The sequence below is a fragment of the Delphinapterus leucas genome, chromosome 12, assembly GCF_059928025.1.
Source record: "Delphinapterus leucas isolate spDelLeu-1000000601 "Yukka" chromosome 12, BTC_Dleu_Yukka2, whole genome shotgun sequence".
Taxonomy (NCBI): Eukaryota; Metazoa; Chordata; class Mammalia; order Artiodactyla; family Monodontidae; genus Delphinapterus; species Delphinapterus leucas.
This window is the reverse complement of record NC_143140.1, coordinates 53,160,963-53,187,493: the sequence shown is the minus strand read 5'-3', so window position 1 is coordinate 53,187,493 and position 26,531 is coordinate 53,160,963. Positions and strand designations below refer to the sequence as shown.

The 26,531-nt window shown below is 38.8% G+C and overlaps 1 protein-coding gene across 2 annotated transcripts; it reads right to left on the bottom strand.

Annotated features, from left to right (window-relative positions):
- Nucleotides 1-14: 14 nt before the first annotated feature.
- On the bottom strand, nt 15-23,182 carry RWDD1 (RWD domain containing 1). Of its 2 annotated transcripts, none has more exons than XM_022554949.3 (7): nt 22,735-23,182; nt 15,156-15,221; nt 13,237-13,367; nt 11,316-11,459; nt 10,486-10,618; nt 9,907-9,969; nt 15-308 (listed from the first exon to the last, which is right to left on the bottom strand). In XM_022554949.3, exons 1-7 carry the CDS (start codon nt 23,093-23,095, stop codon nt 187-189), a joined length of 1,020 nt encoding a protein of 339 aa, XP_022410657.2. In that variant the 5' UTR covers nt 23,096-23,182; the 3' UTR covers nt 15-186. The 2 variants fall into 2 exon arrangements, with proteins under 2 accessions (XP_022410657.2, XP_089778083.1); XM_089921957.1 differs by lacking the exon at nt 22,735-23,182 and adding an exon at nt 21,404-21,513.
- Nucleotides 23,183-26,531: the final 3,349 nt, after the last annotated feature.

Below are 26,531 nucleotides of genomic sequence, written 5' to 3'. Positions count from 1 at the left end.
AGAGGAATTGAACATTTTATATCTGAAATTTTAAGATCAGTTTATTAAGTTCAATGATGAAAGCCATCAGAAGAATACTCTCCTGAAAATTATTTTTTCTTAGAAAAAAGAAAGGAAAATCAACACCCTCTTAGCACAGCCACAGATGCTATGGCAGTCAAGCCTCTCTGAAGACGGGCTAGTCTATTAGTCGGTCAAGTCACTCTCCCGGTCAGCAGGATTGTAGTCTGGATCATCCTCATCATCCTCCAGCTCCAAGTCATCCATTTCCTGGAACAAAGACTCATCTACCTCCACGTTGTTTCCAGCTGCAAAAGACAGAAGATTTCCCCTGCAGTCTTACACTCAGAAATAAAAGATACAACCCAATGGCAGTACCAAACAGAGACTTCGTAAATGTGCATCTGAGGTGCAAGTGACGAAATCCTGAACTACTACTCATACCAGCAGTGATCTGCATTGGTCAGCAGAGACTCACACATTTTAAGAGCAACTTCACGCTTCCAGTTCATAGTCTTAAAAATCCAGCTACAAAAAAAGCCAATCTAGAATGAATTATTTATGATCTGGCATGTTATAAGTTGAAGACAATGATGATACAAAGTTGATTATCACTGACCATGAGACCTTTACCAAGAGTTTATCTCTTCCAATACTGGAGATATATACATCATTAAAGCTCAACTATACTTATAATTGACAAATTTGGTCTTCACTATCACCCACTTCCCCTGTAACCAGTGGTATGCCTTTCTAAGATTCCAAATGTCTAAGCCCTATAGGAAGTAACACCCAGGCTTTGTATGAAACATCTTCACTCTTCAGTCTATCTGTAGTAAATAAAGTAGGATATTACAGTACTCTTAAATCACCAAACATTGTTTACCTTCTTTCCCTCTCAGACTCTAGTCCACTGACATTCAACTTAATGAGAAGGAGTCTTGCTTCATGCCTAAGAGCAGTTCAGTAATAAAATACAATTTGTCAAGTCCAAGCCAAAGAATAACTGACTCAGCCTGGGAGGAGCAGTGAAGCCCTCACAGAGCAGACGACCTCTGAAATATCTTCATGATAAATTTGAACCCAACCAGAAGAAAAGGGGCCAGGATGAAGCAATTCTCCGTAGGTTATGCAAAGGCAGAGAGAAGAGCTAAGACCTTGAATACTTCTAAGTGGAACACAAGATTCTTGAGGAAAAACATCTGGAGATAACACAGATGAAGGCCAAACTGAACGACTGTGCAGGTCAACCTCTCCCTCTAAGCAGCAGAGGACCGTACGGAGAGAAATGGCATCATTACAAATGGCTTTTAGAAATACCACCTCAGAGGTGGTGACTACAAGGTAGGAAAGGGTACCAGGAGGAAGAGACTGAGGCAGGGAAATAATTTATGAAGCTATTACTAAAGTCCAGTTGAAAAATAACAAAACTTTCAAATTTGGCGGAAAGAGCTGAAAAGACATTTCAGAGGCAGAATCAACAGAGAGCTTTTGGTAAGTTACTGGATATAAGGAGGCACCTGATCCATTAGACAAGGAAAAGAGTCAAAAATGAGTAAAGACAGTAAAACTTTTAAAGTTCAAGAGAGAATGGGACTAAACTTTCTGGATCTAAAACTTCTCAACAAAATAGAAAGGAAAATAAGCTCCTAAAATGAGAGGGAGGATAGATGAAGATATCCTTGTTTTCTGTTTCACGGTTTTTGGTTTTGGAATTTTTTTTTTTTGAGACTAAAAATCTTAGAACAAGAATGTAATAAGATATTAAAATTAAAAAAAAAATTGCTCAGTGTCAGTAGGAGCCCAGCTCAGGTTAAGAAGCATGATTTAGCAGTGGGCCACCTCAACAGATAGTTGATTCTTAACCTTCTTAACCTTTTCCAGAAGGTAGTCCAGGAACAAGGTCGAAAGGCCAGATGCTAGAGGATCCCCAGCTGGCATAATGGGCATGACAGAAGGACGATGAAGTACAGAACCCAGGGAGCTACTCGAGGGGTGACTGAGTAAGAACCTCAGTTTAAGAGATACACATAGGGCTCAAGCTCCTTGAGGGCAGGGAAATCTGTCTAAATTTCTCTGCTGTATCCTCAGCGGGCAGGACAATGCCTGCCTTACAGGGATGCAATAAATATTTGTGGATGGATGGACAATGGATGGGCAAAGGCAGCAAGAGCATAAGGGTCAGGATAAAAAAGAAAAGGAAAGCACAAGGGACTAGAGGTGCCAAAGACAGTGAGAGTGATATAAAATCTAAGACTTTTGGTTAGTTCTATGTTTGAGGTTTTTATAAAGCTCCATGACAGACCATAGATTTGTGATACTAGAAATTTGAAGAAAACAGGTCACTTGAGTCATAGTGACCTGGTTTACTAGTTGTTAGAGGCAAATGTGACCATATTGTTTATCTACTGCTATCTTTGATATTGCTTAAGTTATCATAAAACTTTAAAAAATACATTGCTGGGGGGAGACCTTCAAGATGGCGGAAGAGTAAGACACGGAGATCACCCTCCTCCCCACAAATACATCAGAAATACATCTACACATGGAACAACTCCTACAGAATACCTACTGAATGCTGGCAGAAGACCTCAGACGTCCCCAAAGGCAAGAAACCCCCCACGTACCTGGGTAGGGCAAAAGGAAAAAGAATAAACAGAGACAAAAGGATAGGGACGGGACCTGCACCAGTGGGAGGGAGCTGTGAAGGAGGAAAAGCTTCCACACACCAGGAAGCCCCTTCACAGGCGGAGATGGGGGGTGGGGGGTGGCGGAGGTGGGGGAAGCAGCTTCAGAGCCACGGAGGAGAGCGCAGCAACAGGGGTGCGGAGGGCAAAGTGGAAAGATTCCCGCACAGAAGTTCGGTGCCGACCAGCACTCACCAGCCCGAGAGGCTTGTCTGCTCACCCGCCGGGGCGGGCGAGGGCTGGGAGCTGAGGCTCGGGCTTCGGAGGTCGGATCCCAGGGAGAGGACTGGGGTTGGCTGCATGAACACAGCCTGAAGGGGGCTAGTGTGCCACAGCTAGCCTGGAGGGAGTCCGGGGAAAAGGTCTGGAACTGCCTAAGAGGCAAGAGACCATTATTTCGGGGTGCAAGGAGAGGGGATTAAGAGCCCTGCCTAAACTAGCTCCAGAGACTGGCGTGAGCCGCGGCTACCAGCGCGGACCCCAGAGACGGGCATGAGACGCTAAGGCTGCTGCTGCCGCCACCAAGAAGCCTGTGTGCAAGCACAGGTCACGTCCACACCTCCGCTCCCGGGAGCCTGTGCAGCCCGCCACTGCCAGGGTCCGGGATCCACGGACAACTTCCCTGGGAGAACACATGGCGCGCCTCAGGCTGGTGCAACATCATGCTGGCCTCTGCCGCCACAGGCTCGCCCAGCATTCCATACCCCTCCCTCCCCGTGGCCTGATTGAGCCAGAGCCCCCTAATCAGCGGATACTTTAACCCCGTCCTGTCTGAGCAAAGAACAGACTCCCTCAGGTGACCTACACGCAGAGGAGGGTCCAAATCCAGAGCTGAACCCCAGGAGCTGTGCGAACAAAGAGGAAGGGAAATCTCTCCCAGCAGCCTCAGGAGCAGCGGATTAAATCTCCACAATCAACTTGATGTACCCTGCATCTGTGGAATACCTGAATAGACAACGAATCATCCCAAATTGAAGCAGTGGACTTTCGGAGCAATGATACATATATTTTTTTCCTTTTTCTCTTTTTGTGAGTGTATGCTTCTGTGTGTGATTTTGTCTGTATAGCTTTGCTTTTACCATTTGTCCTAGGGTTCTGTCTGGTTTTTTTTTTTGCTTTATTTTGTTTTTAGTATAATTTTTAGCACTTGTTATCATTGCTGGATTTGTTTTTTTGGTTTGGTTGCTCTTTCTTTCTTTCTCTCTCTCCTTCTCTCTCTCTCTCTCTCTCTCTCTCTCTCTCTCTCTTTCTTTCTGGCTGACACGGTCTCAGTGCTCTGGCCGGCTGTCAGGCCTGTGACTCTGAGGTGGGAGAGCAGAGTTCAGGACATTGGTCCACCAGAGACCTCCCAGCTCCATGTAATATCAAACGGTGAAAGCTATCCCAGAGATCACCATCTCAACGCTAAGACCCAGCTCCACTCAATGACCAGCAAGCTACAGTGCTGGACACCCTATGCCAAACAACTAGCAAGACAGGAACACAACCCCATCCATTAGCAGAGAGGCTGCCTAAAATCATAATAAGGTCACAGACACCCCAAAACACACCACCAGAGGAGGTCCTGCCCACCAGAAAGACAAGATCCAGCCTCATCCACCAGAACACAACCTCTAGTCCCCTCCCCCAGGAAGCCTACACAACCTTAGCCACTGGGGGCAGACACCAAAAACAAAAGGAACTACGAACCTGAAGCGTGCAAAAAGGAGATCACAAACACAGTAAGTTAAGCAAACAGAGAAGCACACAGCAGATGAAGGAGCAAGGTAAAAACCCACCAGACCAAACAAAGGAAGAGGAAATAGGCAGTCTACCTGAAAAAGAATTCAGAGTAATGATAGTAAAGATGATCCAAAATCTTGAAAATTGAATCGAGAAAATACAAGAAACATTCAACAAGGATGCAGAAGAACTGAAGAGTAAATAAACAATGATGAACAACACAATAAATGAAATTAAAAATTCTCTAGAAGGAATCAACAGCAGAATAACTGAGGCAGAAGAATGGATAAGTGACCTGGAAAATAAAATAGTGGAAATAACTACCACAGAGCAGATAAAGAAAAAAGAATGAAAAGAACTGAAGACACTCTTAGAGACCTCTGGGACAACATTAAACACACCAACATTCAAATTATAAGGGTCCGAGAAGAAGAAGAGAAAAAAAAAGGGACGGAGAAAATATTTGAAGAGATTATAGTTGAAAACTTCCCTAATATGGGAAAGGAAATAGTTAATCAAGTCCAGGAAACACAGAGAGTTCCATACAGAATAAAACCAAGAAGAAACACGCCAAGACACATATTAATCAAACTATCAAAAATTACATACAAAGAAAAAATATTAAAAGCAGCAAGGGAAAAGCAAGAAATAACATACAAGGGAATCCCCATAAGGTTAACAGCTGATATTTCAGCAGAAACTCTACAAGCCAGAAGGGAGTGGCAGGACATATTTAAAGTGATGAAGGGAAAAACCTACAACCAAGACTAATCTACCCAGTAAGGAACTCATTCAGATTCAACGGAGAAATTAAAACCTTTACAGGCAAGCAAAAGCTAATAAGATAATTCAGCACCACCAAACCAGCTTTACAACAAATGCTAAAGGAACTTCTGTAGGCAGGAAACACAAGAGAAGGAAAAGACCTACAATAACAAACCCAAAACAACTAAGAAAATGGTAATAGGAACATACATATCGAAAATTACCCTAAATGTAAAGGGATTAAATGCTCCAACCAAAAGACATAGATTGGCTGAATGGATACAAAAACAAGACCTGTATATATGCTGTCTACGACGGACCCACTTCAGACCTAGGGACACGTAAAGACTGAAAGTGAGGGGACGGAAAAAGATATTCCATGCAAATAGAAATCAAAAGAAAGCTGGAGTAGCAATTCTCATATCAGACATAATAGACCTTAAAATAAAGACTATTAGAAGAGAAAAAGAAGGACACTACATAATGCTCAAGGGATCAAGCCAAGAAGAAGATATAACAATTGTAAATATTTATGCACCCAACATAGGAGCACCTCAATATATAAGGCAAATGCTAACAGCTATAATAAAAGGGGAAATTGACAGTAATATGATAATAGTAGGGGACTTTAACACCCCACTATCACCAATGGACAGATCATCCAAAATGAAAATAAATAAGGAAACACAAGCTTTAAATGATACTTTAACAAGATGGACTTAATTGATATTTATAGGACATTCCATCCAAAAACAACAGAATACACTTTCTTCTCAAGTGCTCATAGAACATTCTCCAGGATAGATCATTTATTGAGTCACAAATCAAGCCTTGGTAAATTTAAGAAAACTGAAATCATATCAAGTATCTTTTCCAACCACAACGCTATGAGACTAGATATCTTACAGAAAAAATCTGTAAGAAATACAAACACATGGAGGCTAAACAACACACTACTTAATAACCAAGAGATCACTGAAGAAATCAAAGAGGAAATCAAAAAATACCTAGAAACTAATGACAATGAAAACATGATGACATAAAACCTATGGGATGCAGCAAAAGCAGTTCTAAGAAGGAAGTTCATAGCAATACAATCCTACCTCAAGAAACAAGAAAAGTCTCAAATAAGCAACCTAACCTTACACCTAAAGCAATTAGAAAAAGAAGAACAAAAAAATCCCAAAGTTACCAGAAGGAAAGAAATCATAAAGATCAGATCAGAAATAAATAAAAAAGGGATGATGGAAATGATAACAAAGATCAATAAAACTAAAAGCTGGTTCTTTGAGAAGATAAACAAAATTGATAAACCATTAGCCAGACGTATCGAGAAAAAAAGGGAGAAGACTCAAATCAATAGAATTAGAAATGAAAAAGGAGAAGTAATAACTGACACTGCAGAAATACAAAGGATCATGAGAGATTATTACAAGCAACTATATGCCAATAAAATCGACCACCTGGGAGTCCGCCTGCTGATCCAGGGGACATGGGTTCATGCCCCGGTCCAGGAAGATCCCACATGCCATGGAGCGGCTGGGCCTGTGAGCCATGGCCACTGAGCCTGCGCGTCTGGAGCCTGTGCTCCACAACGGGAGAGGCCACAACAGTGAGAGGTCCACGTACCAAAAAAAAAAAAAAAAAAAAAAAGGACCACCTGGAAGAAACAGACAAATTCTTAGAAAAGCACAACCTTCCAAGACTGAACCAGGAAGAAATAGAAAATATAAACAGACCAATCACAAGCACTGAAATTGAAATTGTGTTTAAAAATCTTCCAACAAACAAAAGCCCAGGACCAGATGGCTTCACAGGCGAATTCTATCAAACATTTAGAGAAAAGCTAACACCTATCCTTCTCAAACTCTACCAAAATACAGCAGAGAGAGGAACACTCCGAAAGTCATTCTACGAGGCCACCATCACCTTGATACCAAAACCAGACAAGGATGTCACAAAGAAAGAAAACTATAGGTCAGTATCACTGATGAACATAGATGCAAAAATCCTCAGCAAAATACCAGCAAACAGAATCCGACAGCACATTAAAAGGATCATACACCATGATCAAGTGGGGTGTATCCCAGGAATGCAAGGATTCTTCAATATACACAAATCAATCATGCGATACACCATATTAACAAATTGAAGAATAAAAACCATATGATCATTTCAATAGATGCAGAAAAAGCTTTCGACAAAATTCAACACCCATTTATGATAAAGACCGTCCAGAAAGCAGGAATAGAGGGAACTTACCTCAACATAATAAAGGCCATATATGACAAACCCACAGCCAACATCGTTCTCAGTGATGAAAAACTGAAACCATTTCCCCTAAGATCAGGAACAAGAGAGGGTTGCCTATTCTCACCTCTATTAACCTAGTTTTTGAATTTTTAGCCACAGCAATCAGAGAAACAATAAAAGGAATCCAAATCGGAAAAGAAGAAATAAAACTGTTACTGTTTGCAGAAGACATGATACTATACGTAGTGAATCCTAAAGATGCTACCAGAAAACTAGTAGAGCTAATCAATGAATTTGGTAAAGTAGCAGGATACAAAATTAATGCACAGAAAACTCTTGCATTCCTATACACTAATGATGAAAAATCTGAAAGAGAAATTAAGGAAACACTCCCATTTACCATTGCAACAAAAAGAATAAAATACCTAGGGATAAACCTACCTAAGAAGACAAAAGAACTGTATGTGGAAAACTATAAGACACTGATGTAAGAAATTAAAGATGACACAAACAGATGGAGAGATATACCATGTTCTTGAATTGGAAAAGTCAACACTGTGAAAATAACTATACTACCCAAAAAAATCTACAGATTCAATGCAATCCCTATCAAACTACCAATGGTATTTTTCACAGAACTAGAACAAAAAATTTCACAATTTGTATGGAAACACATAAGACCCCGAATAGCCAAAGCAATTTTGAGAAAGAAAATCGGAGCTGGAGGAATCAGGCTCCCAGACTTCAGACTATACTACAAAGCTACAGTAATCTAGACAGTATGGTACTGGCACAAAAACAGAAGTATAGATCAATGGAACAGGACAGAAAGCCTAGAGATAAACCCACACACATATGGTCACCTTACCTTTGACAAAGGAGGCAAGAACGTAAAATGGAGAAAAGACAGCCTCTTCAATAAGTGGTATTGGGAAAACTGGACAGCTACATATAAAAGAATGAAGTTAGAACACTCCCTAACACCATAAACAAAAATAAACTCAAAATGAATTAAAGACCTAAATGTAAGGCCAGACACTATAAAACTCTTAGAGGAAAACACAGGCAGAACACTCTATGACATGAGTCACAGCAAGATCCTTTTTGACCCTCCCCCTAGAGAAGTGGAAATAAAAACAAAAATAAACAAATGGGACCTAATGAAACTTAAAATCTTTTGCACAGCAAAGGAAACCATAAATGAGACCAAAAGACAACCCTCCGAATGGGAGAAATATTTGCAAATGAAGCAACTGACAAAGGATTAATCTCCAAAATTTACAAGCAGCACATGCAGCTCAATATCAAAAAAACAAACAACCCAATCCAAAACTGGACAGAAGACCTAAATAGACATTTCTCCAAAGAAGATATACAGACTGCCAACAAACACATGAAAGTATGCTCAACACTGCTAATCATTAGAGAAATGCACAATCAAAACTACAATGAGGTATCATCTCACACCAGTCAGAATGGCCATCATCAAAAAATCTACAAACAATAAATGCTGGAGAGGGTGTGGAGAAAAGGGAACCCTCTTGCACTGTTGGTGGGAATGTAAATTGATACAGCCACTATGGAGAACAGTAAGGAGGTTCCTTAAAAAACTACAAATAGAATTACCATATGACGCAGCAATCCCACTACTGGGCATATACCCTGAGAACACCATAATTCAAAAAGAGCCATATATCACAATGTTCATTTCAGCTGTATTTACAATAGCCAGGATACGGAAGCAACCTAAGTGTCCATCGACAGATGAATGGATAAAGAAGATGTGGCACATATATACTGTGGAATATAACTCAGCCATAAAAAGAAACGAAACGGAGTTATTTGTAGTGAGGTGGATGAACCTAGAGTCTGTCATACAGAATGAAGTAAGTCAGAAAGAGAGAAACAAATACCATATGCTAAAACATATATATGGAATCTAAAAAAAAAAAATGGCTCTGATGAACCTAGGGGCATGACAGGAATAAAGACAGGGATGTAGAGAATGGACTTGAGGACACGGGGAGGGGGAAGGGTAAGCTGGGATGAAGTGAGAGAGTGTCATGGAGTTATATATACTACCAAATGTAAAATAGATAGCTAATGGGAAGCAGCTGCATAGCACTGGGAGATCAGCTTGGGGCTTTGTGACCACCTAGAGGGGTGGGATAGGGAGGGTGGGAGGGAGACCTAAGAGGGAGGAGATATGGGGATATATGTATATGTATAGCTAATTCACTTTGTTATAAAGCAGAAATTTACACACCATTGTAAAGCAATTATACTCCAATAAAGATGTTAAAAAAAAATACTTTGCTGTAGTTTAATGTGTAAATTGATCAAACATTTGAATTTATTCTTCAAAATGTGTTTCTTTATAGCCTTGGGAGGAAAAATTTACATTAAGTTACCACTATGATTTTCATGGTTTAATAAAAACAGCACATTATGTACATGTGGAATTCTAACATTATCTTACCATCTTCCAAGAACTGAATATCAGATGTGTCGAGATTATGATCTGTTTCAAATAGCTGTCTCCCTAAAAGAAATAAACATATTTAACTCGAATGGCATACTTTTCCTCCATCTCCCCTACAATGCTTTAAACAGTAGAATAATATAAACAAGTTATAAAAAAACAAGTCTTAAAACCTGTTTTTTCTGTGAATTTCAATCAATTTATGAACTCAGTGAGTAGCTAAGAGGCATATGAAATGTATTTGCATTAAAATGGAAGAAGTGAAAACCTAATCTGCCTCAGAGTCCTAGAAAAACAAACGGGTTTGAATCTATCAGTCCTAAGGCTTGTGATCCTAAAAGTCATGGTAGTTATATCTCAACATCTATCCACTCCAATATTTAGATGAAAGATAAGCCATAAAAATTAATTATAATTATGTGTGAAGAAACATCACCATATGGAGAGAATGCTTTCTCTTTTTGTCCTAGATGCCTAAGTATATTATTTTCTTATAGAAATCTGTCCAAATGATCCTCTTGCTATGTAAGAAATAATATAGGAGGGCTTAAAGGAACAGGATATGAGGGGTCATACCACTTAATTTATTTTTTCCTGCTTGTTCTTCTTCTTTCATTCGTTTCTTTTTAATTTCCAAGAGTTCTGCATCAAATTTGGCCTTCCAACTTAAGAAATTCTCGATTGTAACAGGAGTGCCATGGAATAATTGCTTAGAAAAGAAAAAAGACACACCACCAGATAAATGACACAACAGTTAGAAAATAAAGCCTAATGATCTTCTAGACAAATGAATACAGCCACTCATAGGAAAAACAGAGAAAAATGGTTTCAAGTTTAAAATATTTAGTCTGATTTCTGCCTGCATTGGCTACTCTCATTGGTTTTGGCAATTTACTCTGGAAAAGTCCTTTTTTAATTTTTATTACAAAAAAGCAAAGATAATATGTAATGTGTCCCCATTGCTATTCACTGTTAAGAAGAAAGTTGCTACTGTCAATATTAATATGTTTAAATACACATCAATTCATAACACTAACATCATTGCTTATCTTTTTTACTTCATTTTAGAATCTAAGGTTTTCTTTACATTTAGTAAATATTTAAATCACCCTAGTGGAGGCTTTATAATTCTAAACTCTATACCGTAAGTGAAATAGTTTATATTTCTTGATTTTACCTGCATAAGCTTTATTAACCTTTAACTAACTGATTATTAATCATTATTGTGCCATGTGCATCAACTAAATGAGGGACCTTCTAAAATTTTACTTAGTAAAGCTTTATTAAAATTTACTTGTGCTTTTTGTGATTCCCCCCAAATTACTGAAATTTCCAAAAGCAAAAACAAACCCCCCCCAAAAACAGATTTAAAGAATAATGAAAGAAAACCTGACTTTTAAATATACCTTTTCAGCTTCTTCTGCTTCTTTTTCTTTTTGTTTTTTTTCTTCTTCTTGTCTAGTTTTTATTTGATCTACTATTTCATTTAATTTTTCTTGCACGGCTGTCACTAAAGTAAAGATCATCACCATACCAAGGTTTTCTTCTGTCTATGTAACCAAAAAAGAAAAAACGGTTGTAGTGAGAAACACAATTCTCAGAAAAATAAAAACAACTAACTAACCAGTGGGGGGAAAAAAGGTGTTTCAGCATAATCACTACACTTCATACATTTATAACATGATTACTAATTCAGTTACACCATAAGTTTGGACTCTTGGATCACTTAAGAATTAAGCATATATATAAAAATAACATTTTAAAAGTCTTGTAATTTGCCATATTCAACCTAAAACAGAGAAAAAGAAATTTCAATAAATTCTATGTAATAATCATAAATGTACGTAGAATTCAGAAAACGTTTTTCTGCAGTAGCTAGCAACATCAGTTCTCTAGCATGTTTTCATGATTTTAGTTTTAAACCATTACAAATAGAAAGAAAAAAGGATACATAAAGATAAATCATAAAAGTACCTACATTCTTTATTGTTGTATTATATTAGAAAATCACTTTGCCCTCAAAATTCAGTCCATTGTCAGAGCTCTTAAAATACCCTCAAAGAACTAAAATAATGATAACATACTGGAGAACTGATAGTGCTAGCTACTGTAGGAAAAAGTTTTCTGAATTCGTACCAAAATGTTATTAGGCATTTATACCTGACTGGTGAGATTAAGGGTAATCTTTATTTTCTTCTTCATTATTTTCTGTATTTTCTGAGTTTTCTATAATATAAATTTATTATTTTGATAACTAAAAATTAATATAACTACTTTTAGGGGAAAAAATACAAATATGCGCTCTATCTCTGATCTCAGGTAAGTATCAGAAAGAAATCAAAAGTTTCTTTTTGAAAGAAAGGAGTTTGAGTATAAATGAAATATAAAATGCATATTAACAAAATCACTCAGATCAAATAACTTACATTAATATATGACTGACTGAATACAGTATATTGTTCCAGGCTCTCTGCAATGTTTTTACAAGAAGCATGTTAAACCAAATATAGAGAATTAATATAACTTCACACTGGGTAACAGAGTGAACAGGGCCCAGATCAGCATCAATTAATGTTTGATATATCCTTTCCCTCTTCATTCTCTAATAGCTCCAGATATTTTTAAAATGTCAGCATTTAGAGCATCTATAGTCTTTGAAATATACAAGTCACATTTATGATGGAGACATGTTTTATGTCAGTTCTTCTTAGAAAACAAACAAAATCAGGACTTCTGCTTTTAAGCTGGTGGAGTAAGGTTTTACTTGCCCTCCCTACTCCCTACTCTGAAGATCCCATGAAAACTCTCTACCCAAGCAAGAGAGAGCTTTAAATATCCCCCATGCCCAGACTGTGAGTAGCCCATCCCATCACAGAACTAGCCAGGTAAGAACTTTCTGATACCCATTTTCCACCACTCCTCTTACCAAATTATAGGCAACTAGCCTGCAACAGGTCAGGGGGTGTAGGAGTTTTAAGTTGGAATTTTTAAGTGCACACAGGACTAGGCATTCTGAGAACCAAATTTTAACTATGTTTATAACTTAGAGTACCTAATCACACTTTTTATCACCTACAAGTCACAGGGTTAACTGAGTTTTAAACAAGGGTATAGGAAGAACGTCTCTTACTCAAATTTTAAAGGTACAGTGGGAAACAAAAATAAAGATGCTTTGTGAATATATATACACACACACACACATCATGAATTTTGCTTGTTCAAAACACTGGTTATACATATTTAATAGCATTTTCTGACTCTTAACATTACTGTAAAATATTTAAGGCCAATAAAATAATGCCATTACAAAACTTGTTATTTCCTTACCTGTAATGCTAATAATTTTAAAATGTCTGAGACATCATTATCATCTAGATTTAACTGAGAGAATATTTCATAAAGGGGAGCTTCATCTGGGTATTTTTCACTGTATGTAAACTTGAGGGTAGTCTGGACAGCTAAAGACACAAGATAAGAGATTGATATGAACACCTTAAAATGTAAAGTACAGAGAGGTCAACATCTTTGTTGAATCATTAATTAATTTACAATGTGTCAATGAAAAGTAGCACAACAGATTTTCCTACAAAGAAAAACAAGGTTACCATGAGACCAGATAATTACTAACATAAACAACATGTACCACAAATATAAGTGAAAACAAATCATAGGAATACCAAAGATCACTTCTAACACATCTACTACTTATGAGTATTTTATCATACTGCACATCAGAGAAAGAGGATGAAAAACACATTCTTTTTAAAACTCTCAAGATGAACAAAATGCACTGAATATGACATATAGAAAAAGTACTACCTTAGGCTCATTTTCAGGCCTCTACCAGAGCCAGCTCCAGTGCAGGAGTCCATACTGCTATCTGCACAATGCCAGCAGGGCATTGCTAAGGGGTTGCTAGAGTACACAGCTGTGAACTGGACAGTTTGAGAGGCTATCTGAGAAACTTTTAACCTGACTCATCCATACATGTTCCCCCAGTCTTTTGGCCTGTGCCAATTCACAGATCTGACACTGGTATAGGTGTGAGATTCTTACAGGTGCATTAGTGCAAAGTATCTCTCTGCTACCTAGCATGATGAATTCTCAATTTTGCCAACTAAGCAGTAGGGCTAAACATTTTCTGTTAAAACTTACTCGTCAAAATGACCCTTTGTCTAGATTTTGCCCTTCCTGTAACTCACATTTTAATTATTAAAACCTCCTGATATTGATGATTTTAATTGAAATCTAGATTTCTCTCCACGGGAATGGAAAAAAAAACACCTCAAAATGTGCTGGCTTGATATTGTTTTAATTTTTATGTATGACGTTAACAAAGAAGTTTATATAATTATATATAAATATCTATCTATATAAATATATGTAAATAACTGTATTCAACAGCTTTTTAATTCAGATTTCAGTAATATCAATACTAACCTCATTTTCAATTCTACAAGACAGATTTAGAGTTATCAAATGATACCACTAAAACGGTATTACTGAATACCCATGACAGAATTTTAGTTGACAGGAAAAAAACAAAATCCTTGGGGTTAACACCAACTTATACAACATTCTTATCAAATTACAATATTAACTGAATTGGACTAAAAGCAGAAAAGAACTTAAGACACTCTTCCCCCAACATGTATCAAATTTAAATTAATTTTAATTTATTAGTTTTATAGCTCCTTTATTTCAATTTGTATATTTGTCTTAGTTCTACACTTGTATAATATTGGTTTTTATTTGGTTTTATGTATACACATACTTAAATAACAGTACAATATCCATTCTAAAGAGAGAGGGGAAAAATGCAGATAGGTATTTATCCAGCCCAATTTATAACAGAAAATGTCCAGTAAACAATCTAAATATCCAAAGAGGAAAAAGTCCATGCTATGCCAAGGAATACCACACAACCACTAAATTACGTGTGCATGCCAAGTGTTCTTGACAAATATGTCCTACCCTTTTCTTATCTGCTGTATTGTTAATGTTTCTGTTTCACTTTTAAGAATTAAGCTTACTGTCAGAATACATCTCCTTGACTTCCTCTCTGTTTCTCTAGAAGTCATTATTCCATAGTAAATACTGACTAGAAATATGTAACATTCATACTAAATTCTTAACAGCACCTTAGCACCTCCGCACATGCAATGCCCAACACAATGGCTGCAGAATGAATAAAATTCCCGAGAGAGGGGCTTAGAAAAACCTAAAGTATTTTTGATTAGACTTACTTTCATCATTTTCTCCAGCCTCAGATGTCACAGTAATGGTGAAGCTGGGTGGATTTTCTGATAATACTGCAAGAAATTATACACAGAGGTTAAGTTATTAAGATGCTTCCTACGGCACATGCTTTTCCTTATTAGCAAAATATCAATATCCAGTCCTGGAAACTGATTCCTAGCCTGTATTTCCATTTCCATAAATACAGACTGAATAGAACAATTCAAACGATAAAACGTCCATCAATTTCTATTTAAATCTAGGGTTTTCTTTAATCTGGGGAAAAAATACCTATAATAGATACCCTCTTTGAGTTTTATCAAATCAATTAAAATAAGTAATTTACTTTTTAATTCAAAATTTCCACCTATACATGGACAATTACATTCTAAAAAATTTCCAAATGAAACGGCAAAAAAAAAAAAAAATTGATGTTTCTCATCAGAACCTACCCCCTCATAAATACTCAGTATTATCACTACTTTTTATACTTATATATTCTGAAATATAATTCAGAATCTCCATGACAAACAGTAAATATTAATTTGTTAGAGTTTGTGTCTTCTAGCTCTCTCGTTCTTCTATATCATCTCTAGAACCAAGCTTTATTCTTTCACAAATTATTGAAAATCTATCATCTTTCATGGAATTACAAAATTATCCATGAATCCAAGTATCAAATTACTTATAATTTGTTAAGCAAGACATGTCAATCAACATTTACATAAATAAGAAAGCTTTATATGCTATTTTGAAGCCTGATGTCTATCTGATACTATTTACTTGTTTATGATCTATTCCCCCCACAAGAATACTGTAAAAACTCTGAGAACTCCTAGATCAGTGCCTGGCAGTATCTAGAAACTCAATAAAGTTTGGCTCAGTGAAAGAGCTGAACTAATATTCAGAGCCATTAGATGATTAAACAAGGAAAATTCAAGTCACCCTTGATTGCTGCTGAGCCCAAAAGAAAAGTCTGTGCTTCACTTCAGGCCTGGGAAGCCCTGACCCCTATGCAGCTCAGCAGCCTCTTTCGGACATGAAAGAGTAAGGGGATCTCTGAAGAAGTCACCACAAAAACTACTCAGCTTTTCCTATTCGAGAACTTCTGAAGTCTTCATAAATAAATGAATTATCAATAAAATGAATTATCAATAAAAGTTTCAGGGGACTTCCCTGGCAGCCCAGTGGTTAAGACTCCGGCGCTTCCACCACAGGGGGCACAGGTTCGATCCCTGGTGGGGGAATTAAGATCCCACATGCCCAGCAGCACGGCCAAAATGTTAAAAAAAAAAAAAAAAAAAAATCAAGACATAATTCCCTCATTTTAATTGAAGTTTAAAAGTACTTGAAGCAATGATGAACATCTATGATTAGTACAAAGGTGTTTGTCAGGAAGATAAGAGACTCACTGGACTCATATTTTAATAGGCCTCAGGCAGTCCAGCCTATGCTGAAAAAGTCCCTAAAAGGTAATTATAATAAAGCTTTTATAATATGATTGGCCCTACCTTTTTTCTAACAAGCGTGTGTAAAATATATTTGATGTACTTCATTCCTATTTCTTTTCATGACCAACCTTAGCATTTACATGTCATGAAATATAAACATTGCAACTGTAGAAATAAGGGTTCAACTCAATGACATTCCAACTTATTATCATTTTCTAGGGCTCCATGAGGCTGTAATTTAGGGGTTACCTATAACCAGTAACAACAGCTAACATTTATTGAGCATTACTTTGCACCTGTGCTGTTCTATGCATTTACACAAAGATCCTTTACTTCTCACACCAAAATTCTGCTTTTATACTGTTACCATATTTCACCAAGTTTAAGATGCCATCAATTATGTGATGCACCCTACTTTATGTGCCACTAAGAAAGAAGCTACCAATTAAACTATGATATGTAACCAATTATAAGACAAATTCATATTTCAGAAATGTTTACATGTAAAACTATGTCTTCAAATCAGTTAAATATAGTATCATCCCAATTTTATAGATGTGGAAACTGAGATAAAAGAGCTATATAGCCAGTAACTGGCAGGACTGAATATAAACTGTATAGAGTTTCATTTAAAAAGAAAAAAAATTTTTCCAGCTGAGAAATTCCAGGGAAGTCATTTGAGCTAGGCTGTGAATTAAGGCATACTGGTAAATAGAGATGAAGAAAAGGAATGCAGGATAGAGTAACACGGCAAAGGGTATAATGGTGCGAAAGCCTAAGACTATGCAAGGAATTAGAAATTATTCCACTAGTGAATGTATATGCAGTGAATAAAACAAGTTGAAAATATACAGCTGAAAGTTTAGTGTGGACAGTGATAGCTTTCTTTAGCAGAAGTAATAAGGTCAGAATTCTATTTCTAAACATAGAAGATAAATCTAGCAACAGTGCATAAAGTGGAAGGGGAAAAACAAGACTAGATGCAGGATGAAACTTGATAGTTACTGAAATCGTTTCAGCAAAGTTAATGAGGTTCTGAACTAGGCTGGGAGCAATGGGAACAACAGAGAACAGGGACAAATCTAAGATGGTGATGGGTGACAACTTGAATTTGCAGGCAGTGCCAATAACAAAAACCAGAAATAGAAAAGAAAAACCAGATGTATTTGAAGAACACAGGGAATTTCAGTTGGAGGTATCAAGTATGCAATCAGAAATGGGCAAATGGGGCTAAAGAGAGTTGGGCTTGAATTTAATTTGGGATCATCCACAGAGGTAACAGCTAAAGCCATTCGACTAAATGAAATCGCCAGAGAATACAGAGAGAAAAATAAGGGCCAATGTCAGCTACGTAAGGGATCCTAAATTTGTGGAACAAAAGAGGAGGAAAAAGTGCCAAAGGTTAAAAGAAAAGCAGCAGCCATGACAGGTAAAAATAAACTCAGGAGAAGCCTATTTTATTTGTGAAGCCAGCCAAGTACCGAGAGATCCAGCTGTGACATGGCAGTGTCTACGTGCTGTATGTGTCTGAGTAGCTGTTGGTAGGGGTAATGGGGAATGAACCATTGGCCTGTAAGATCATATCTAAATCCCTAACAAGGCCCTTTGTGATCAGGCCCCTGCGTACTTGTCAGGTCTCATTTTCCGTGACTCTCACTTTACTTTCTAGCCATACCCAGCTACTTGTCCACTTTCTAGCCATACCCAGCTACTTGTCCTTTGAACACATTTGGCTCTCACAGAGTCATGCTTCGGCACATATGCCCCATCCCCCAGTCTCATTCACATAACTCATCACCCCTCAGCTCTCCAAAACAACTCAGACCGTCCCCTCTTCCTTTGCTGTGGCTGCATTCTATATGAACCTCCATGAAAGAATCATCACATTGTGTTGTAAATTATTTATCTGATGTCTTTTCCCAAGAGATTGAGCTTCTAACAGTAAGTATACTAAATATCTGGTAAATGAGGAACCCATGTGGTAAATGAGGACATGGGAATGCTAGCAAGAACATCACTGAACTGCCTGACCTTGGGAGCTAGGCAGAACAGGGAGGCAAGATGAACAAGAAAGAAGCTGATAAACTATCAAACCATGAGAATTCATGATGAGAGGCATGTTCACTAAAAGCATGGGAATGAAAAACCGTAGGGCTACAAAACTTATAGACAGAAAGAGGAATTTCAGAGGCCAAAATTTTAAAGATGGCCCATCCAAGCTGTGGCTATGGCCCCATGCAGTTGGAGGAAATAGAAATCAAAACTGTTCATTGATAAAAACAGGAGTTATGAAGCCATGTTATTAGAAGAATCCACAACTAAGATGGTAAATTTCTAGTAAAGAGTATCTTATATTTGTTTAACAGTTAAAAAGCTTTTACACTTACATTATTCCTTATTAAATAGATATGTAAACTGAGGCTTGGAGAGGTTATATGATTTGTCCAAGGACAAAGAGCTGATACGCATTCCACCAAACTGCCATTACAGAGAGAAAATTGTGAACCAGGAAAAAACAAAAAAAATATTGGAGAACACTGCTAATATCCACTCTCCCCTTCTTCCAGTTATACCATTTTTAACTGAGCGTATTGCCCACCCAGGATGAAGACTATCTTTCCCAGCGTCCCTTCCAGTTAGGTCTCACCAAATGACTGAGTTCCAGCTAATGGGATAGAAAGAAATAAGCCCTTTGATAGTTTTAAGGAAATTTCCTTAAGAAACTGCTGTCTTTTACTTCTTCTTCTTCTTTTTTTTCCTCCATTCCTTTATCTATCCTACTGCCTGGAAAAGGAATGCTGCCATCTTCACCATGAGCATGAGACTGCATCTTAGCGATGACAAAGAACTAAGAAGAATCCTGGGTCCCTGAAGAATTCTTGCACCAGAGCTACACATCTATCATTTATGTGCAAGAGCAATAAACTTTTACCTTTTTAAAACCAGTTATTTGGGGTTTTCTATCATAGCTTAACCTAATTAAAAAACAAATGGAAAAGGGACAATATTCCAAAGCTTGGAGGTTACTAAAATAGGGAAACTTACTGAATTGAACTTGCAAAGATGAATTATTCCTGAGTTCTCATGAAGCAATAATCCTATCCCAATGCATTACACACTGTGAGTTGGGGCGAGTTAAGGAAAGATTAGCTTTCACTAGAGACCAGACTTCCACCACTGTGAGTGGATCAAAATACTTTTGAGAAAAAGAATAAGGTTGGTGGGCATTGCGGAAAGAACCAGCAGAGGAGCATAAGTGTTAGGTGATACAGGGGCAGATGATGGTATACTAGACAGAATTTAGGATTTTGTAAAGAGCAGAGAAAACGGAGGTAGTAGCTGAAAGGTACACTAACAGGACACACAAATGACACTAAGGTTTTCACAAAGAACCAGATCAGCTCATGTTAAAATAAGTCTCTTTGGGTCTTAGAAAGTGACTGTCCTAGAAAAACTGCTTTCACAAGATGACTTCTGCCCCATCTCTAAGATGCAATTTTAACTGTTAAGCTCATGGGTGTTACTTAGAGGTACTAATATAAGCAAATACAGGACTACGTACCCCTCTCTGTAAGTTCAAAGAGAATTAAGGGAACCTGACTTTTGTTTAGCCTAAAGCTAACCAATTTGTTCCAACAAAACACCCGATAGCCAGGATTTTGACACAGAAATGGAAATAACCAAATTCAACTACCTTAGCAAGTGAAGCACTGAAGGAGAATGTGGTATCAGGAAAGTCCATTTACATTTTGGGAGACTAGTTGTTAGGAGGATTGGATCAATGTGCGGTCAGAATAGGCACAGAGAAGAAACTGTATTATGATCTGTTATATTTCACAACAAATGCAACATCAGGCCAAAAGTTCTCTGCAAATATTCAAGCAACAATTCTAAAGTCAGGTTAGGTCTATGTGCCTAGGACTATGGCTGGCTGAATTGTGCCTCTTCAGCATCCACAAGAGGGTCATGATGTACTTAAAAAGGCTTCTCTGTCAGCACTCTACCATGTACTTAAAAAAAAAGTATTTACCAAATCTAATATTCAATGTGATTCAAAGTGACGTTTGAAAACTACCAATTAGTGTTCCTTGGCAAACTGACACAAACAAGTTCTCTTTCTGAAACCTGGTATGAAAATATTAAAGTATGAAATCATCAACACAAAAGAAAGCTGTAAAACAGTAAACCTTGCAAATCCTCAAAATTTCAGAAGACCAAACATGGAAATATATGATTCCAAAGCCCTCTGCCTTTTCCTTGAGGTATCATACAGAACTTGATCAAACTTCCTAAAGAACTATAAATCAAGACATCTCATTTTAATTTATTTAATGCCATTGTAGGAATGCTGATAGGAATTAGAGACAGGTGGGCTCAGCTGACACTGCAGAATACTTGATGCGTCAAAGATTCACATATTGTCTTTCATTACCCTGGCTCAGAATCCTCAAGCACTTTTGCATCTGACAAGAATTTCACATACTGAACTACATCAGAGCTTAGTACAATTTGAAAGAACCATCCAATTATTCTAGGGTTAAAAATGTATCACTGTCATAAATGCTTATGTGCACAGTACTTAATGAGTGATACCTTATGCCCAAAGAAATGAAAACAACAGCACATCTTATGCTTTCTTAACTCTGCCTACACTGTGTTCATGCCTGTTACATTTCCAATGTACTAGAAATGACCAAACGTCATGATTAAGAATATATCCAACAACTGACCCTATATTCTATTTTATTTAGACATTGATATATAAGCAAGGATAGATAAGGGAGCCAGACTCCATACACACTCACCCAGTTAATGACACTCTCAAACCCCTCTTCACTCATCCCCTTAACATCCTCACAGCACAGCTGTACTGCTGTTGAGAGAGAACATGAACAGGACTGGAGCTATACAGGGATAGCTGAGAGACATCTGCCTGTTGGCAAAGCAGAACAAAATTTGCTACCATTGCAAGCAGTGATCAAAGGGTAGAGCTAAGAAAACTAAGCTAAACAATGAAAAGGGAGTTTATGAGTTAAAATAACATTACCTTACACTCTGAATTCTGACAATCAGTGATGGACAACACTCAAAGGAAGGGATAGGGAAGGTAAATCCCACAAACCTAGGCTATACTCGCTCATGTTGGCTTTATTAGATCACCTCTCAAAAACTGAGTGAGAGAAGCCATATTGATACGGTTATCTTGCAGCATTTTCAGAATCATCTGAAGGCTTCATACTGAAGAATTCTCTTCCTTTAAAATATACCAAATGAACTTCTCATTAATATTTCACATTAGCCCAACTTCCCAAGTAATCTTCTGCTCCCCCTCATCCCAGCTGGAGCTGGATCCCAAGCCCCAGAGCTTACTCTTATTACCAGTCCTGCCACTAACTTTCTGGCCAACCTAGAGCAAGCACTTACCTCTCCTGAGCCTCCACTACCTTGCTTCTAGCAAGAGGAAGCCAGGCCTGATGATATCCTACTATTGGTCTAATTACCTGTGATCTTATAGTGGACCTGAAATTTGGGCCACCTCATTCATGGGGCATTCTGCAGAATATCAGAATATAAAAAAAAAAAAAGAAGAAGAACGAAAGAAAGAAAGAAGAGAAAAGAAAAACGACAAACTTCAGGGACAACGCTACTCTCAAAACGGATTCTGGGTAACTTTGAGAATTCTGAATCCCACAAACTTTAAAACGCCATCGTCTGAAAAACAGCTTCTACCTGAATAGAGGTGAAAATGTGAAAACTGACACTTCTGCGGCACCGGAAAGACTACTCCCACTTGGAGTATCTATATTCGTGTATTTCACTAAACCTCGGGCTGCTGTTAAGTGACAATGAAACTCTCTGGTTTTGCCCCCGACTGAATTCCAGGCCCGAGACTCCAGGGACCTCGCCAGCCTCGCCCGGACTTTCAGATTTCAGGAAACAAGCGAAGAAGAGAAAACAGCCGTAGAGTTACTCGTAGATGCCTGAACCCTTGAGGAGAAGTAGAGAAGAGGGCGCGGTGGCCACACGGCCTCTCCGTTCCCTTCTCCATCCTGGCCCGGGATGCCGAGGGCCGTGGCGGTGGCGGCCGGTCCCACTCCACCCCGAGTAGCTGCGGGCCCGCGGCCGCGTAAGTCACCTGTGAAGGAGTCAGGGTAGATGGACTCCAGAGCCTCCAGCTCGTTGCGCTGCTCCTCGCCGTAATCTGTCATCGCGGCCCTCGCTGCAGCCCATGGATCGACCAGACACCCAGGCGGCACACGGCAACCGGGACCGCGGCGCGCTGGGAGAGCAGGCAGCTGCCGGGCGGGCGCAGGCGCAGAGTCCCCGGCTGAGAGGCCGGAGGCCCAAAGCCAGGCTAGGCCTGCTGAGCCACAGCCCAGCGCCTGCCTCCGCCTGCTCCCTAGTTCCGCGTTCGACTCGTTGGGCCTGGCCTGTGGGCCGCCTGTCCCACGCCCGCTCGGGATTTGCAGGGATAGGGAAGACACCCGGTCTGGCATTTGCCATGGACACCTAAGGATTGGTTCCTGGGCTTTGCAGGGCCTGAGCCTGAGAAGCCCCTCAGCGGCGCGTCCTTGTCCGACTTGTCTGGGCTTAAGGCCGGCCTGGCGTGCGGGGGCGTGACTATGTAGCTGGAGGCGGGACTCTGGGGGAGTCGGGACCGGAGGCGGGACCAGGTTTCCGGGTTACGACGTGGTGGTAGCGGCAGACTGGGCAAGGCATGTCCTGGTGATGGCTAGTGGCGGGTCACAGGTGATTTCTACGTTCCTGGAACCTCCAAGTTCTTGGCATCCCACGAGAGTGTAAGATCCAGTAGGCAGGGCTTCCCTGGTGGCGCAGTGGTTGGGAGTCTGCCTGCCGATGCAGGGGACGCGGGTTCGTGCTTCGGTCCGGGAGGATTCCACATGCTGCGGAGAGGCTGGGCCCGTGGGCCATGGCCGCTGAGCCTGCGCGTCCGGAGCCTGTGCTCCGCAACGGGAGAGGCCACAGCAGTGGGAGACCCGCGTACCGCAAAAAAAAAAAAAAAAAAAAAACAAAAGATCCAGTGGGCAGAGATGCAGAAGGTCTGTTAGTGCATTGGGCGAGTCCAGAAGGATCAGCCCAACTGCAGAATAGCCAGAGTGAATCCGGGGGAGAAGTCAACTGGAAGGCCTGAGATCTGGGTTCTAGATTCGGATTCCAGGCTTCACTTTTGAATTTGTAAAATGAACGCGGCAGGATGCAGATCTAAATATTTCTGTGATAGCAATTTATGAACTGATGAAGGGGGTGTAAATTTGGGTAACAGTTTTGATAAGTAATGTGAAAGTAATTATAAATACTCCGAAAAGTATTCAGAATTTTTGATTTGGGAGAGTGAAACTGAGGAAATAATAGTACTTAATGTATATATATACATCTGTTATCTTCAGGTTCATCGCAGCAGTTACAAAGAGATATAATGGCAACAAGTATATAACCTTGTTGCCATATATGGCAACAAGCTAAGAAAATGGATAAACATGGTACTTTTATGAAATGAATGCTGAAGTACCATTTATGTTTATAATAAAGGAAGATGCTTATGTTGTTTTTTTAACGCAGAAAAAATGTAAGAAAATATTCAAACATTAAAAGATTTTTCACATTCATTTGTGTTTTCCTTTGTTTTGTTTTTTGTATTAAAGCTGGTTTCACTTGTGTAGTGGGGGAAACAGTTTTTAAATAGGAAGTTCCCTAATGATAAAGGCTCTAAAGTTTTCTCTTGTTAAAATGATGGTCCCATGGACCAGAAGGCGTCTTGATCTTTTGTTGGGAATTGTTGCCTACTTATAGCAGAAGGATACGTTAAAACAAACATATTCAGGTACACTTTGGTACTGATTCCATGTCTTCAGTATTAAGGGTTGATTTGGGACATTCTTTTAAACTTTCAGGAAAAACGTGGAAACTCTTCTGATGATGGTAAGAATCAAATAAAATACAGGAAGTAACTTTGCAAATACAAGGTGCTTCTTATTCTGGATATCCTCAGCTTAGAGAAATCAATGATTTGTTATTGGAGAAGGAGCTTCTGTACAGAGGGAACAGCCAGTACTAAGGTCCTAAGGTGAGAGCCCACTTGATATTTTGGAAGCCAGTGTGGCTGGTGCACAGTGAACTGGTGTGTGAATCCAGATCATGTAGGATCATTGGAGGGTTTAGGTGGAAGAGTGACAATTTTAGAGGGACAAAGTCTGAAAGCGTGGAGACCAATTAGTCCATGGCAGTAACCTAGGCAAAAAATAGCGATGACTTACACCAAAGCTATAGGACTGAACGAATTCTGGATATACTTTGAAGCTGTCAGGATTCGATATGTGTTGTACGAAAGGGAGAAGTAAGGGGTGATTTTTGGCTGGAACAACTGGAAAGGTGAAGTTCTTTTGACCACAGTGACAGGTGAGGAAGACAGAATGAGTATGGCAAGGAAGTTGATAGCACCTTTAATCCATGGATCAAAGATAAACAAGTAAAAATTTTTTAAATTTCCTAACTGATAATAAAAGCACAACTTATCAAAATAGGTGCAGCAAAGCAACCAATTCAAGGTTTATATTAGAAAGAGAAGGTTAATACTGGTTACAAGTTTAGGTAAATGGAGTGCCCCTTTATTTGCTTTACTCTTTTATTAAGAGAGTTTTTGGTAAAACGTCCTTTTCAAACCTGTTGTATATCCACTGTAAAAAGCCTTCATATTTCAGAATGCTCAAGAGTTGTTCTTTAGTTTTTTACTTCTAGAGATAACTTTCTAAGAGACTTCCAATGCTAATGTAAGGGAGAGAACATACCTCCAAATCTTTGTCACACCTACATGGGCATCATTAAGCATTTTTGGTTGATCTCTAATTTCATTTTGACACAGAGACACTTCAGCAAACACAGGGAGGTCCTTAACTTCCTGAAAGTGGAGAATTTTTATGAGGCAGATTGGCTTGCTTTCAGTGTCTCATTTTTAATTTGTAGTTACAGATGTTATAGGATAAGTGTGTTTCGAGCTCTGCAGGGATGTAAATGATTTAGTGAGAATAACCATCATGTGATCTGGAGCCAAAAGTGAGAAGCCCAGCCTCAGCCATTTACAGGTTATGTAAACTTACAAGATCATTTGAATAACATGAAATAATGTATGTGAAAGCACACTGCAAATTCTCAAATAGGATATCAGTGTAATTAGTAATATATATACATACACATATATATATTCCTCTGAAGCAGTTCTGTTCTCCCTCTTCTCTGTTCATCTTCATTGCTAAAGAAAAATGTCCCTGAGAGATTTATCTTACTCATTTGTATTTAAGTTTTTTTCTGCAGAGAATGCAAAGTCACAGTTGTTGCTTCCTAATATTAGCAGTCTTTAAAGTGTGTTTTGACGTTTATTTTTGCTTTTCTGTCCTTATGAGTTTTCTAGGCAATCTCACCTCTCTCAGAGGTGCAGAATTGAGAATTCCCTATTTAAAGGTTAATCTTCTCAAGCACAGTTCATGTGGCTAATTTTTATTTAGTCAGGTGTCTCAAGAATTCATCACCAGTCACAAATACAGCCATATGAAATCCTAATTCTGTGAGTTCCTTTGAAGGGTAGTGAATTTCAGTATCACTTCTTCTAGCCTAACTGATCTCCCTGACTGACTCAACACAGCAGCCAGATTGATCCTGCTACAATGTAAATTAGGTCATGTTACTCCTTTGCTCATAACTGCCCCCTCCCCATCTCAGATTAGAGGCCCATGTATTTACAGCCTAAACTCTATAGAATCTGGCTCCCTGGCCATCACCTGCAGCTCTTGTGACCTCTCTAACCTTATCTCCTATTACTGTGCCACTTATTCTGTGCTTCAGCCACACTAGACTCCTTGCTGTTCCTCAAACCCACAAGGCAGGTTCTCCTAAGGAGGGACTTGCTGTTCCCTCCTT

Excerpts from the sequence above, each read along its gene's own strand:
- RWDD1 (XM_022554949.3), bottom strand. The coding sequence starts at position 23,095 with ATGCCAGACCGGGTGTCTTCCCTATCCCTGCAAATCCCGAGCGGGCGT. Across the intron at positions 11,460-13,236 it reads TAAAATTATTAGCATTACAG|ACAGAAGAAAACCTTGGTAT; the intron begins GTAAGGAAATAA and ends TTGGTTACATAG. Across the intron at positions 309-9,906 it reads TATTCAGTTCTTGGAAGATG|CTGGAAACAACGTGGAGGTA; the intron begins GTAAGATAATGT and ends TGTCTTTTGCAG.